This window comes from Tympanuchus pallidicinctus, unplaced genomic scaffold (genome assembly GCF_026119805.1).
Source record: "Tympanuchus pallidicinctus isolate F22 unplaced genomic scaffold, pur_lepc_1.0 scaffold18, whole genome shotgun sequence".
NCBI classification, from domain to species: domain Eukaryota; kingdom Metazoa; phylum Chordata; class Aves; order Galliformes; family Phasianidae; genus Tympanuchus; species Tympanuchus pallidicinctus.
The window spans coordinates 2,431,911-2,447,808 of record NW_026294699.1 but is presented as its reverse complement, the minus strand read 5'-3'; the positions used below and the strand labels follow the sequence as shown (position 1 = coordinate 2,447,808).

The 15,898-nt window shown below is 49.6% G+C and overlaps 1 protein-coding gene across 3 annotated transcripts in view; it reads right to left on the bottom strand.

The window, feature by feature from the left end:
• CLUAP1 (clusterin associated protein 1) overlaps window positions 1–9,916 on the bottom strand; it is a 55,569-nt gene extending 45,653 nt beyond the window's left edge. For 2 of the 3 annotated variants that reach the window (XM_052679721.1, XM_052679723.1), the window contains exons 1-5: window positions 9,855–9,916; window positions 9,565–9,676; window positions 7,549–7,633; window positions 5,388–5,567; window positions 4,257–4,352 (exon numbers count right to left, since the gene is read on the bottom strand). In XM_052679721.1, coding sequence (XP_052535681.1) covers window positions 4,257–4,352; window positions 5,388–5,567; window positions 7,549–7,633; window positions 9,565–9,676; window positions 9,855–9,876 — 495 coding nt within the window. In that variant the 5' untranslated portion in view covers window positions 9,877–9,916. Of the gene's footprint in view, window positions 1–4,256; window positions 4,353–5,387; window positions 5,568–7,548; window positions 7,634–9,564; window positions 9,833–9,854 lie in introns of those variants that run through there. The other variant, XM_052679722.1, reaches the window with a different exon arrangement.
• Window positions 9,917–15,898: the final 5,982 nt, after the last annotated feature.

The window sequence follows — 15,898 nt, the reverse complement described above, 5'->3', positions numbered from 1 at the left end:
CACATCTAATAGAGACTTTCCCTTAATAACTCTTCTCTCCTTCAGCTGAAATTTGTTTTCATTCAGAAAGTAATTTATTACAGTGACCTATGGCTTGGAACAATCATTTACCTCATGCATAACAATTTTCCACACAGCTCCTATAGCAACTACGTGCAAAAAGAGCTCCTCTAAAGAAAGGCAAGGTTGTGACACAAATTAGAGTCAACGTGTCTACAGGAAATAAAAATGAGTTTTACTTTACTTTTCCCAGTGATCTTTCCCCAGGAGGTGTAGAGACAAGGAAAACAGATGTGTTCAACCCATTAGTGCCAAATGCCAGCATTTCCTTTCCAGCTACAGGAAAATGAAGCAGTCTTCACCCAGGACAGAAACAAGACCTCAGCTTCACTAAGCCTAGGTACTGAGATCCTCCATTTCAGCATTTGGAAATGGATGAATTGGAGGGGAGAAATAAAAAAAAAAAAAAGGAAGAGGTTCAGGGAACAAAAAACCACCACGTTCTCAAATTCATTAGCATTGTATCACATCCATCAACACGTTTTAATGTATGCAACAGGCTCAGCACATAAAATGTGATGAAGAAATACACCCAACTGCTCTCCTATTGCTCTCTAATAGCACAATCTCTCCACCAACACCATTTAGTGCGTGCATTACTTAGCCATGCAATGTCAAAAGAAAATAAGCAATGGAAACAATAATCTTCACATTAAAAAATAGTAAAAATAACCTTCAAGGAATGGCAACTGATTTGCTATCTACACACAAGGCTCTAATTCCCCATGTGAGGTCACAACTCACAGCACTTCTGCCCACTTGAAACAGAGTGGGAAGGGCAGGCATAGGATCCCATCCCAGCAGGCTGTGGAGAAAAGAATCTAGGGAGGATAGTGTGAAATTACAGGCAATTCTTTCCTGCCCTCAGCACTGGCTGTTTAGAAATAACTGCAACTCCACCAGCTTCCACAGCCATTATCAGACTTAATGGTGATGGCAAAAAACAACTGCATTTGGCTCCCAGCCCCTCACTTGATGAGCTCATTTCATACTCAAGCGAGCTCTATATAGCTCAATTACTTTAAAATATTTGGAAGGCAAAACGAGGATGATGAAATCTAATCTATCAGGTTACAGGTAATGAATCACCTGTCCCAAGGTTACCATAAACCCCCTATTTTCCCAGTGACACCCTGCCCTCCTGCCACCAACTTCAGGTAGGAAATCCCCGTTAGAACCCTGAGGATGCTGCACTGTAGCCAGGATGGAGCTGCTGCTGCCAGGGGGCTGCTTTGGGCTGCCACACTGAGCTCCCTTTGCCCTCCTGCTGCTCACACACACACACACACGGGAATGGCAGGGCTGGCAGCTCCTGGCCCCACTGATGAGATGCCCAGCTTACCTGGAAAGAACTTTCTTTACAGAAGTTCATTGTGGAAACAGGAACGTGGTAGAGAAGTTCTACAGGATTAAAACACAAAGCCTGTGGAGTTTCAACAGCTTTCAAAGGCTTTGCAGCACAAAAGGCCAAGCAGCAAGCTGCACGGCGGAGTGCTGAGCACACTGCTCAACCAGCTCAGCCCTGCTGCTCCACAGAGCTGAGTTCACCTCCTGCCTGTAAGTTTGCTCTGTGCTTCCCTCTCCTATCTGCTTCTAGAAGCATAGAGCCACGTTCAAGTCTGAGGCACCATAGCTCTGCAAGGTTAGTGCTCCTGAACTGAATCACAGCTATAATGAATCAAAACCGTAGCACAGATGCTATCAGCAAACCATAAAACAGCATTTCCCCTTATTATTATTTAAGCTTTAGATAGGAAGAGAAAGCTATTAAATCTGTTTCACAAGCACAGAAGCTACAGCAGCCATATCCACTCGAGGGTGAGGTTTTTGCTCTGTGGCTCCTTAAAGAAGGAAACAAAAGCTGGGGGAAACCTCTTCCATTAAGTCTCACTTCTGTTTTCCAACCTCTCCCAAAGGCACTGGTGTTCCTGCCTCCATCAGCTCCCCATGCAACAAGGGGCACGGCTGCCAAAAGCAGTCAATCTGCCCAGCACTGGTGTCGTGGCAATTCCCTGCTACAAGCAGTCTGTAAACAACTCAGAATAACAGCTTTAAGTTCAGCTCATTTTCGGGAGATTGCTTTCTCCAGCACATGGGCTGCAAATAATTTTTACAGCACCTAAACTGCCGTTTTGTAAAAAAAATAACAGCAACAGGTCTATTTTTGTGAAGAGCCTTCCAATTCCTAGCAGCACACAAATTCTTCATCCCTTCCTATCAATTCACACGTTCATTATAAGATTCAACACGTTTGCCAGAAAAAAAAACCAAAACGAAGAGATCCCAGATAAAAACACTCCGTGTGAAAGTGCTTGAATTGCTCCCATTTTACAACATCCTCTCAGCAGAACGGGGCACACAGTCCCAGGGAAGACCATTACCCACTGCACTCCCAGGCACAGGCCCAGCACTGGTTCCACCCCAAAGAGGCCATGGCTACTACTGGCTTTCATCCCTTTCTCTTTCAAACACTGCAAGTGCAGAGTCCTCGTTTGCAATAAAGAAACTGACAGCAACAAGAACCAAAAGATGAGTAATCACCACCACCAGTAATCTTTAGAAGGTAAGCATAAAGCCACGCAGCTAAAGGGAAGGCTGCTTAGTGCAACCTTATGGCTCTGTAACCCCAAAACAAACAGGGTTTTCAGCTCCAGCAAATCGCTCAGAAGGCTGAAGCCAGGAACAAATCACAGGAACACAGCATCACAGCTTCTGTGCTGCTCTCTGTTGTGCTTTTAAGATACAAACTCAGAGCTAACGAGGCAGAAGCAGAGGTTGTCTTTCCCATGGCAGGATTTCCTGAAGATAACAAATCCAGTCCGTCAGACCTTTTTGCAAGATGTAAACTGAGCACCTCCATAAAATCCATCAGCTGCAGCTCGTGCCCTCAGTCATTACGTCATGAGAAAGACACTCTGTAGGGTAAATAATCAATTGTCCTTTTACAAACTGCCCCTTCAACAGAATAATGCTCAAGATCTCTTAATGGGTGCAAGGAGAAGTGGCTGCAACGAAGCACTCATCCAGCTCTTGATTTGTCATTCCATGTCCTCAGTGCTCTGCACTCGTGCAAGTCCCTTTTTGAAGGTCCACTACTGCAGTCACTTGGGCTCCTAAAAGCCTCAATTTCAAGAGATAAAACAACGCCCAATTTCAAAGCAATGCTTAATGACTTCTTAAACATGTTGACCTGGCCTGTACCTGACCTTTTAGCTGAGTTCCAAGAGGTGCTGCCTACACTAACAGCACAGCTTAATGCTAAAGCAAACATTAACACATTAGGTGGTCGTCACGTGAAAATTATTTCAAAGCCAGGATATTAAGCAAAGAATACCAGATGAGAAGTAACAGATTAACCATTCTGTAAGACCTGTCTATGTTGAATTGAGGTGGATTATCACTCCTCTCTCCCTTCTAAAAATATTCATGTCTTTCATGTGGCTGAACACCACGCTGTCGTATCTTGCAGGAGAGGCAATGCTTCACACAATCTCTGCACTTCACCAAGAAGGATCTAAGAGCATTAGCTGTCAAGGCACACAGCCTGCTGCCCTTACAGGATGCGCTTCCCACAGCTCAGATGCTACAAACCTGAAGATGACCAAAAAATGATGCCAGAACTTCCAGGGCTTCCCTTGTCTAAGTGTCTATTATCAGTAAACAAATAACCTCCAGCATTACAGATAAGCACATTAGAGAAACAAATTGAGAGATTTATTGGCAAAGTTTGATGGCACGTCTGTGACTTCATGCAGTAGCTGGTGATTTTGCAATTAAACTGAAAAATCTGTACCCTGCAGGCTTCCATGCCTTTCAATTACTGTAACAGAAATAATGAGCCTTGCACTTGGATAACTCAGAGCATTAATAATTTATCTTTCCAAATATATCTATCAGCACTGCTAGAACATAAACACAAAGTCAATATTTCCAAACGGTTCTACAGAGGTTACTTCAGTTTTCTTCTAGAGGAGAAATGCCAAACTGTTCTCTCAGTTTCACTGCAATCGAGTATTAATAAAAACTGAGTATTAATATGAGTGGGAAGAGAACACAAACTTTGACCCATTCCTTCAAGCAACACAACATTCATTTCAGATGCAGCTGTCACAAGCAGCTGCTCCACTTTCTGCACCTTTCTCCTCTGCAGCATCTAGAGAACAAACGTTCTTATCCTCTCCCCATGATGTACTTACCCTCAGCTCTACCTCTTTACCAAGTAAGTCGTACAGACTTGCTCCTTTGGAGGTGATTTCAGAAGCAAGCTGCCTAGCTGCCTTCAAGTCAGCAATCTGGAAACACAGCAGGAGCACAGAATAGTGAAAGAGCATTTACAGTATCCCAAAGAAAATCAACAACAGATTTTTCTTATTTTTGTGTTTATAAAGGAGGCCAGCACAGAGACTGAAGCTCTGCCACAGCACTGAAGTTGTCCACTGGAGTCAGATTAAGCCCACCTCTGGGCTTAAACTTGGCCTTGGTTAGGCACCATTTAGACACAGGCTGCCTGGTGAGACCCCAGACACTTCAGGTCAATGAGAAAACCTCCTCAAAGCTGACTCAGCCACGTGTTGGTTCATGTGCTACTCATGGCAAACAGAAACATCTTCTCTTTCACATGCACAGGTGTGAACACCAAAAGGTATGTGAGCACGACAGCGTGTAAGCACTGAGCAGGGATCATCTGGAAGTGGTTTTCCACGTGATTTCTCTGAGGTGCTTTCCTCATAAAGAGGAAATTGTGGTTCTGCCATCTTTTCAAGAACAGCAGTATTACAGTCTAACAGGCAGATACCACAGAGCATTGCTATAAAACAATCAAATTCTGTATCAGGGTATAGGAGAGGAGCTAAAAGTAACAAAAAGCAGCAACAAGAACTCTTGTTTAACACAGCGTGGCTTTCTTTAGTACCTCAGGAAGGCATTTAAGGGCTTGCATGGCTTTGATGTCTGTTAGGATAATGTGGAGATTCCCTTTTTGTGCAGTGCAAACTGGCCCAAAAGCCAATGTTCAGTCAGTCTTCCGGAAGCTCGCACAGCCGCAGTGATGTTAGTAGACAGAAAATCACCTTCATCCTTGTGCACTCCAACAATTTTAACAGCATTTCAAAACAATTGTAACCAATTTGGTGCCACCATTTCCTTGTACTATGCTTCTGGATATGAGGACACAGAGATTAAAACAAGTCCTGCAGTGCAGCCAAGACAAAGCCATCCAATTTCCTTGTGAGAACATTCTCTGCTTACATCTCAGACAGAAAATGCATTTGTTTTGCACAGGCTCACACAACACACCTGCCTACACCAAGAGTACAAGTTTTCCTTACTTTTGAGCCAAGATCAAACTTGAATTTGCTGCTGTCTTCTTCAGTGATGTCTGTGCACTCCACTCCCTCCGTGTTCATGGCACCGTAAAGCACAGAGGTGACCTTCAGCAGCTCTCTCACTGCATAGCCATCTGCCTGGTACAGCTTCTTGGTGTTGAGCTTTATGTGGGCCTTGGTAGCCTTTGGAAAGAAAGAAACCATCACGCCACAAAGAACAACAAAATCTCCATTTACCTCTTCTGACTTCACTCAGAAGCTCTGACTGGAGGCACTTGTCTGCTCCAAATAAATCTTCCTGTTTGGAAAGAGATTTTCTTAACCATATCACTGTGGTTTCTGCAGAAATCTTTCTGAGACGTGTGTACTTTCTGTATGCCAGAACATTTGCAGATAATTGCCAGAACGAAAAAACTCAAACTATTCATTAATTCTTCCCCATGTGAAGATCAGCAAAAACCCTGTGCACCACTTAAACTCAAATTAAGTTTAAGTGGAACGTAAGTGCTGCCCAGGCCTTGTGATGATGCTGCAGAGAGGTAAATTTCACCCTTAACGAGTTACAAGAATAAGATCAATTATCCTAATTTAACTGCCTTCTCTTCCACCAGTAGAATTCAGAGTATTTTATTGTTTCTCAAATTATTCCCTGTTACAACATTACTGACTTCATTCTCTTGCCTTCCATCTCCGTAAAGAAAAAAATAAAAGTCATTAAAAATTACAATACCCTCTTTTTATACTTCAAAATAGCAAAGGAGAAAAGCGAGCATCACAGAAACCACGCATCTGTCAGAGAATGGACACAAGTGTGGTCCTTGCACCTCCTGCCAAGTGGCTGCTCCTCCCTCATGTGTGCAGCACAGCCAGAAGAACAGGTTATTGATGCTGTGCACTCCAAACAGAGCCACTGTGAGACCTGCAGTACAAAAACCCTCCATCGTTTTTGAAAATATTGGCTGCCACGACCTCAGCTGAACCAACACAGAATGAGGAAAGCCAAGCACGTGCTCTTCCCCTCTCCTTCAGTAGAAGGGATCTAAAAAAACTGAATCGTGGAAACAGCAGAGATTCAATTTTAAGAGAAGTTTGTCATTAAGTGGACAGAACCTGTTAAACATCCACTGCACAAAGAAAACCTACGCACCACGCCATGAAGGATGTGGTTAAAGACAGGAATTCCAATTTCAGCTCCATTCAGCCTCAAGAGAGAAAAATCAATGTCAAGCAAAAAGAAAAAAAAATGTATTTCACTCAAATTTAGGAAAACAGAGGCAAAGCCCACATAGAACCACACGTATTTCCCAGACTGCCATAATGGCACGGCTTGTTCAAGCAGGCAGCCTCATGTCTGAGGTGTAGCCTGCTATTTTACAGCGGTGGTAAAAGATTTATGCTGAGCAAAAATATGCCTCAATCTCATGAGAAGGCATGCACAACAGAATGCTAAAGTCTGATTCGACACCGTAAGGAAAACGTGGCACCCAAAATTATCTGTACATAACCAAGAATCTCTTCTGAATCTGTTTCAAATAGATCCTCTATATCTTTCACTCTTACCTTTTTTCTTCCACTCCAAGAACGCAGTGATGAGGATTAACACTGTTTTAGCATTAGATGAGCAGTTCCTGATTGTGTAAAGCCAGATGCAACAGCACAAGACCTCAGCAAGAACCCGACCTCTGTGCAAGCTCAGGGTCACTGCCACTGCAGGATCCCACAGGGCCTCGTTTTGGAGCCATGCAAACACAAACCCAAGAGAGCACCAGGCCCCAAACAGCCTCTGAGTCAAGCAGGAACATTCCTACCAACCTACTCCTATGACTCAAATGAAACTACACACAGGGTTAGGGATGGAGTTGTGTCGCTTCTATCACTGCAGCAGCTGAAGCTTTACTATCTAAGTCCTAAAATAAAGTTCCCTCTGCTTTCCTCTTCCTCTTTCTTTTTTTTTATTTTCAATCCTGAGCAGGATACTCTGGTCAATTTCACAACCTGGATGTGATTACTTTGGAGAGGAAACAATGCTGCTTGCTGTTTGTCACACGTCACAAGCATACAGCACAGCTCAGCCACCCCTCACAAGGAAACTGTAAGGGATTAGGGGCAAAATCATCCACGCCAACATGGAACAAGCATTTCAGTGGGAAATAAGCTGACGTACCATGAACTGAGCTACAGCCTTAATGAAGAAAACCCGGTCCTGTTCTGTCTCAACATCAGGGGGAATGTCAGACTGAGGTTCATACCTGTGGAAGCACACATGGATTCGGATGAGAAATTCACATGCAGGTTAAGGAAACTGCTTCACCTGAGAGGCAAAGTCAGAAAGAAGTGAAAAAAGTCAATATGTATGAACCTGGCAAACAGCTCCTGCTGCAGCTAGGGCTGTCAAGGCCCCACAGTGCCACGCTGGGGCTGTGCCCAAAACGCACAAGTTGTAAAGCCTGAGATGTTTCTCCATCAGGAACTGGTCCTTTGGGACACTAAATATGTATTTTCAATCAGGGTTCTGCAAAGGAGCAAAATGGAGTTGGCAATATCAAGTCCAGGAAACGCCCAGAAAATAACCTCCTACTTAAACCACAAAGAGCTGACAGCAACCAAACTGACCTCCATCACCTGTGGCTCCACAATTCAAAACCACCAGGTTAATATTGCCAGCTTTCAGGTGCTGAATGAAAATGCCCTGTGCCAGCTTGCTATTGCTGGCAGTAACAAAGCCAGACATGTTTCCAGCCTCTCAAGGTACTCAAGAGTGAGGTCCCTGCCCTCAGAGATCCTTCCACAAATATTACTTTCTAACCCAAATGAAACAGAAAGAAAAGAAAACAGACTGAAAGTTTGTGAACTGCTTTTAAAAAAACATCAGTGAAATGCAGAAGCTTCTAGAAGTCACCACCCTACAGGATCCAGGGAAGAAAAAAAGAGAAATCCCTGCGATCTTATAAAAGGCTTTGAGATTTCCAACATTCAGGCAGACAAAAAACCCCAATCTTCTCTTTCAAATCATGTTTGCAATTAAGAGCAAGGTACGTGCAAAGCATCCCCTGTGCTCTAAAGTGGAATCAAAAGGCTTCTCGAGCAGAAAAGCTGCCTGTCACTGCATGAGCCTAACTCTGAACAGAGAGGGATGCTGGCTTTCAGTTGAGGTTTGGTCTGAAATGAAATCACCTCCTCTTGGGCTCAGGGCTGTCAGCAATGTTACAACCCACCAGTTTGAGCTTCTTAAGCACGTGGACATGTTAAAAAATGCTATTTTAAAGAGCAGCAGCTTTAATTTCTGTCAATTGTCGTGTGGTGGAGCTGCTACAAACCATGAGGGAACTTTGATTTATGTTCTGAAACATGAGGTGAAGGCAACAAGTAACGCAAGCCCTGTGTGTAACAGGGTAAAGAATGTGTAGGTAACTCAATTCCAGCACTTCTGAATCATTTTATAAGTATTCCCCTATTTTATTCTTTTACTATTGTGACAACATTCAGGAAACACATCCACTACACTTAGATTCCCAGCTGTTACATTAATTACAAACTCAGGCCAAAGAAACAGCAATTAGGCAGGCAGTTCACTGTCGTGGTTCATGGTTCACTGTAATACTGCACGTTAGGAGCAGCTTTGGTTATTTTTCCATTCATGTGGAGGAAAGAAGATAACTTGATTAGGAAGTCACGTCCCATAAACACTTAAAGTCTGTCTGCGGGTTTGGTGGCTGTAAAAGCACAGCAGGACAGCAGTAGGTGAGCATCTGTTTTTGAAACAGCACAGACGCTAAACGAGGCCGAGGCAAAGCAATGGCAACCGCAATAAGCTCGAAATTGCGCCCCGAGGAGCCGCCACTGCGCATTGGCACGGCTGAGGAGCGGGGTCCTTCCAGTGTCTAAAGGGGCAGTAAGGAGGAAGGGGACGGCCTATAGCAGGGGCTGCCGTGGCAGGGCGAGGGGAAACGGTTTAAAAGGAAAAGAAGGGGGATTTAGATTAGATATAAGGATAGCGATTAGGCAGCGAGGCACCAGCACAGGCTGCACAGAGAGCTGACCGTGCCCCGTCCCTGCAGACCGCCAGGCGAGGCCGGGCGGGCTGTGAGCCGTGGGCGCCCCTGCTCAGGAGATGGGAGCAGCCGGGCTTCGTGAGGCGCGCACGGAAGGCATCTCCGCACACCGCACAGCCCGTACCCACCTCCTCACCAGCCACAGCAGCAGCTCGGCCACCAGCGCGAAGTTCGGCCCGTGGAAGTTCTCCATGGAGACGAGGCGGGGATAACCCAGCGCCCGCAGCATCTCGGCCAGGTCTGAAAGAGAGCGCGCGGCGGGGCTGAGGCCTACCGACATCGGACGGACCTCGGCAGCCGACCCCGTCACGTCACTACAGAACGCTCCGCGGAGCGACAGAGGGATTTGGAAAGCGCTTCTCCGTAAACCGCAGCCGCCCCCGGGTCCCGCCGTGCCCGCCCGCCCCGCGGAACTCACTCCGCACATCGCGGTACGACATCGCGCCAGGCCGCGCCGCGCGTCGCTATGGCAACGCGGTACGGCGCGGCGGAGGGACCAAACTTAGGCGGAAAGCAAAGAACCTGGGCATCCTGAAAGCTGAACGTGAGGCAGCAGTGAGTGATCACAGCTCGGAAAACAAATGGGATCCTAGGCTCCATCAACAGAGGGGTGACCAGCAGGGACAGGGAGGTGATCGTCCCTCTCTGCTCTGCTCTTGTGAGGCCCCATCTGCAGCACTGCGTCCAGGGCTGGAGCCCCCAGGACAAGAAAGACAGGGAGCTGTTGGAGAGGGTGCAGGGGAGCCACAGAGATGATCAGGGGCTGCAGCACCTCCACTACAAAGACAGGCTGAGGGAGCTGGGCTTGTTCAGCCTGGAGCAAAGAAGGCTGGGGGTGACCTCATTGCAGCCTGCAGTACCTAAAGGGAGCCTACAGACAGGAGGGGAGTCAACTCCTGAAAAGGGTGGATAACAGCAGGACAAGGGGAAATGGTTTGAAGTTGAAAGAGGCAGGATTGAGGTTGGATGTCAGAGGGAAGTTCTTTGCTGTGAGAGTGGTGAGGTGCTGGAACAGCTGCCCAGAGAGGCTGTGGATGCCCCGTTCATCCCTGGAGGTGTTCAAGGTTGGATGGGGCCCTGGGCAGCCTGGGCTGGTATTAAACGTGGATGTTGGTGGCCCTGCATGTGTCAGGGGGTTGGAGATTCGTGATCCTTGAGGTCCAGCCCTGGCCGTTCTGTGGTTCTGTGGTCTGTGCTCTAAGGGGATTGGCCCGGTTTCATCAGGCCCGCTCTGCAGTTTGGAGAAGCAGTGCTCCACTTGCCAGCTCCAAGCACTCGAGATGTGAGATCCAAAGCACGTTTATCACCCAATCGGTGATAAATGTGCTGCTCACCTCAGCTCTTCCTTTTGTACTCAAACACGAATACCAGGTAGCACAAATGTGCTACTGGAGTGGGTGCAGCTTTGGAGCAAACCGGGGTGCACCGACGAGCAAACCACAGCTGCAAAGCTGTGCCCATACCACAGCATGTAAGCCCACCTCCATGGCCACAGCTGCCCATCTCCCATGGCCACAGCACGACCCAGCTCACACCTAATGGCTTTTTCTCCTTCACCACTGCAAAAGCTGGAGATTTTGTTGGAAAAGAAGCTCCTGAAAAGAAGCCAGTGCAAACCGTGCCCTGGGAGTGCCTTGGTTTGTGCAGCAGGAAGGGAGATTTCTGCAGCCAACAAGGAGATGGATGGGGAAGGTGATGCAGTCTCAGTGCAGGGACAACCCGACCTTGCAGCATGCATCTGCTTGCTTCTTCCCAAAGCCCAAAGAGAGAAAGAGCAGTTTGGTCACATCTGCCCACATGGGATCCCCCTGCAGCCAAGAGAGCTTTCTACTGCTTTGCCCCATAATCATCATTTTAGAACCAGAGGGATCTCACCAGTCTCACCCTGCTCCTCCATCAGCCACCATCTCCCTTTTGGTTGTTTATTTTCATTTTTAGAGCTCTACTGTTCTTTGCAGTAGAATGGCAATGCTTGACATTGAAGTTACTCTCATATCCCTCTAGCCAAATTCTCACATCCTCGCATCGCAGCACCTGGCACACTGTCCTTAAGCATTTCTTTTCCATAATACTTTGTGGAGAGCTGCTGCTTCGCATTGTTCCCATCACATGCAGCCCAGAGGAGCAGCTGAGATTCCTGTGCCAGATCACTGCAGCAGGGACTTCTGATGCTCAAAGATCCCAAATGAACTGCGCTCAGCAGCAGGCAAGCCATGCGGGGCAGCTTGGGGACAATTCGGGGACACTTTGGGTGCACCCTGGAGACACTTTGGGGTGTAGGAGCACAGGAACAGGAGCTGTGGTCACAGAGCCCTCCTGGGCAGTCTGAGCCATGGCAGCAGAGCTGTGCCCATATTGTATGCAGGAGGCTCCTCTGTGCCCCAGCTTCATCCAAACCCCCACCCTGCCTTGAAACTTACGTGTCTAAAGCTGAAAAATGTCTACATGTATGTTTATTATTATTAATGAGAGGAAGAAAAGGCTTGGGTTGCATCTCATGTCTCCAGAAGAAAGGATGGGCCTTGTAAGGAGCAATTCTGAGCTAAGGAGGATGGGGGACAGCTGGGGAGGAAGACACAGCGCAGCTTATGCCAAGGGACCCCAGGGATGTGGAGCTCTGCCTCCGGGGAAGGGAAGCATCCAGGAATGTCATGCTCCCAGTAATTACTTTGCACGGCAGCTCCTGCCTGTGCTGGCATTAAGGGAGCTGGGAGAGCCAAGCAGCAGCCCATGTATCAAGCAGAAGGGGTAATAAATCAACCGCCTGCTTGATCACTCAGCAGATAAGCGAGAGAGGCTACTTAGGGTGAAAAGCATCCCCAAGCAAATAGACTTCCAGATCTATCCAGGCTTTGTCTGACAGATGGGGACAGCAGGCACCGGGCTCCCAGCAGTGAGGAGCACAGTGATATTCCCACCCTCCAGCAGCTCCCTTCAAAGCTGGGTGACAGCGGCCCTGCCTGAAGCCAGCTGGAAGAGCTCATCTCCCCTGCATTCACCTCATTTTGGGGTGCCCAATGTAAGGTGTGTTGGCACAGCTGCATTTACTGGCAGCGTGGGGCTGGAAGCCCAGGTCATCACCACTGCCATGGGAAGGGATCCTAAATCACGTTCTGTTCATCGAAAGTTATGGTCTTTCCAGCAAAGCCAACATTTTGGCTGCTGACCTCCATGGAAGGATGGTGGTGGAAAGCCCTGCCCAGCAGCAATTCCTGCTGCAGTGAGGAACTGCAGGAGATGCAGCTTGGCTAAAGCTGGGTTTTGTAGAGTTCTTGAAAATCCTTTGTTTTTGCAAAGCCCTTCCAGTTTTACAAGAGAGTACAGGGATTGGAGGCTGCAGTGCTCCCACCTCTGCTCCCATGTTGGTACTGGAGATGCCCCTGCAGCAGGGCTGAGTCTCTTGGGACAGCAGCAAGTGTGCATTTGGGTAAGGAGCAATGGGATCCTGCAGGCTGCCCAGCTCCCAGATTTTGGGGAGCAACATCTGCCAGGTGTGTGTGGTGCATTTATCCCATCCTGCTGGGCCGGCTGGGAGGACAGCAGCGGATGGGATGAGATCTGCTTAAATAGGTGGGAATGGAGAAGTCCCACCCAGCTTCTGAATGGGTAGCAGCAAAATGAGGGCTGCAGCCTCTCGGCCCTGAATTACGGATGCTGGGGTTACAGTGGCCGCACCACGGTGTAAGGATGCAGCACTGCCTGCTGAGCCCTGACATATGGAGGAGGGCAGGCTGTGCCCTTCTGCAGAGGACGGGTACAAAGAGTCCAGCTCCGGGGCAGGATGTGAATATAGATGATTTTCACAGAAGTTCTTGATCTTATCGCTCAGCCTTCCTGTCTGAATGAGGCGAGAAACTCAGTGGAAGAGAGGGGGATTTGGGCAGCTCTGAATGCAGAGCTGTGACCCAGGTTCTGCTGCAGGCCTCTGGGAGCGATGCCAAATCCAACAGCAGCCCTGTGAGCCCAGCACAGATCTGTCAGAGCAGGCGGTGGGGCAGGGAGTGTCGCAGCCTCCCCAGGGGCACGGCTCCATCCCATACACGTGTGTCCCTTGGGATGCAAGGACTCACCTGGTGCGTGCTCAGGAAAGCATCTCTCCCTGCCCCCCAAGGCTCTGTGCCCACCAGCATCTCACAAAACTACTTTTAGTGGGAATAAATTCTCTGCAAAACCCACAGATCCACACAAAATCCATAATGATGCCACCAGTGGGAAGGGTTGCAGAGGTGCTGGGCTGGTACTGTCCTATTGTAAGAAAGACTCTCCAGCATCTAATGGCACGAAAGGCTGATTTTCCCCTGCTCTTTGTAGGAATACCCCAGGGCACCTCCCTTCTGGGGGCACAGGGCAGTGAGCACTGCTACCCAGAGGGCAATGAGAGCTGTGAGCCACCCCACGCTCCTTGCTGAGCAAGGGGAATTACTTCAGGGTGAGTTTGGGGGCAGAAGCATTAATTCTGATGGTGGTGCACCAGGAGCACTGCTGGGGGATGTGGTGGCACTGGGTGGGCACTGTGCTGCTCCGGGCTCTGGCAATTCTGGAGATTTGTTTTCAGCATCCATCCCTGCCTGAGCCAAGGAGATGTGAGCAGGATCCAGATCGTGCTGAATGCGTGCAGAACCGTCTGACAGGAGCAAAGCCCAGGGCGAGCAGCTCTGAGCTTCCACAGATGTGCTTCCACAGCGCTGCACTGCACTCTCACAGCTACCTTTGGTAGCACCACCTGCTGATATAGAAATATTTTGCTTTTTAAGTGACCAAAGCCCATCCAGAGCTCAGGGCAGGCGTGCAGAGCAGAAGCCCCAGCGCACAGCCCCATGCTGATGCTAGATTTCTGTACCCGGCGAAGCTCCAGCACCCTTTTCTGAGAAGTTCACTGAATAATTGCAAATCAGGACGTGTTGATTCGCATTTCTGTTCTGCGAATTGCTGCTGTGTGAGGACCAACAGTGCTGCTGCACTCAGGCTGTGCCTCCGCTCGGTGCTCAGCTCCCCCAGGCACCGTGGGGCTGCACACGGCGGGATGTGGGGCACAGATGTAGAGAGCCCCCACAACCCTAAGCAGGGACAGGGACACCGCTGTTCTGGAACAGTGTGGGGAGATGGAGCTGGCTCACATCCAGCCACGCTCAGCAGTGCCCCATGGCCAGGATCCAGCCCGGCTGAACCGCAGTCGCTATGGAGACCCTGCCTGAGGGCATCAATATGGAGAGGCACGGTGAGTTCCTCGTGTCCCTGCTCCACCAGCCCCAAAAGCCGAGCTGCATCCAGCCCTGGAACACGGGGAGCCCAGCCAGTGGCCCTCATGGCCAAAGAGTGCCAGCAGCCAGCAGCCCTCCTGCTCCCAGGGGACCCTGCAGGTGTGTTCCATACCACCGAGCATCCGTGTGTGCTGGCACCAACCACTCTGCTGTGGGATGGCGGCCTCATGATGCAGGGCCATGGGGAGCCTGACCCCATCCCAGCCCCAAATGTGTGCCCCGGCATTCTGCTGTGCCCCAGGCTCCCAGCAGAGCCACATCGCAGCAGCTGTCTGCATCCAGGAGGAGAACAGCAGAGCCCTGGGGAAGCAGCACAGCAGCAGCGCCCCATGGCCACGTGCCTCCTGCTGTCCGTGCTGTTATCCCCACTTCCAGCAAGGCTGCTCTGGGGGGAAGAGCCCTTCTGGCCCAGCAAACACTGCCTGCAGACACAAACTCCTTTGCATTGCCCTGTAGGATTTGCAGCATCCCACAGTGGCGTGGTGGGCAGCACCGTGCTGTGCCCTGTGCTCAGTGATGCTTGTGCAGAGAAGCCCCACGGCATCCACCTTCCATCTCCACCCCACACTGCACACACCAGACACAGGGCCACTCGTTTCACAAGCAGATTTCTGGGCTGGGGAGGGCACCCCGAGGGCACACATCCCCCCAGGCAGCAGGTTGTGTTTCACTCCGAGCAGCCAACGCTCAGCCCTCCTTCGTTTCACTTGAGCAACAGATGCAGCTGCTAATTGCTCTGAGCTGCTTCCCTTGTGCAGAGCCCACCGGATTAGTTTCAGGGTAAACATCACACCCTTTGTACAATAAATCAATGCCATCGATGTATTTAGGGACGCCCTGTCCCACCTGCTTGCCCCACTCTTTGTCCCCGCACTGCCTGCCAATGACTTTGGTGGACACCCCGGTCCCCCAGCACTGCTGCCCGCTCCCTGTCCCCATGGGTGAGGTGACCCCAGCAGCACCCCACTAAAAGGCAGCCACCACAGCGGGCACAGCGCCCCGTGCCCCTCCCTGGGCTGTATTCAAGGGGTCCGCACCCCTCACCCCTCTGTCACCACCGCTCCAAGGGCTCAGGGGACCCCTTCTCATCCTCGCCTGTTCCCCCCCCCCTTCCCCACTGAGCCGCGCTCTCGGTGGGGCGGCCCTCATTGAGCCCCGGGAGGCGGTGCCGCCCCCACCCCCCCTCCCCCTTCCCCCCCGT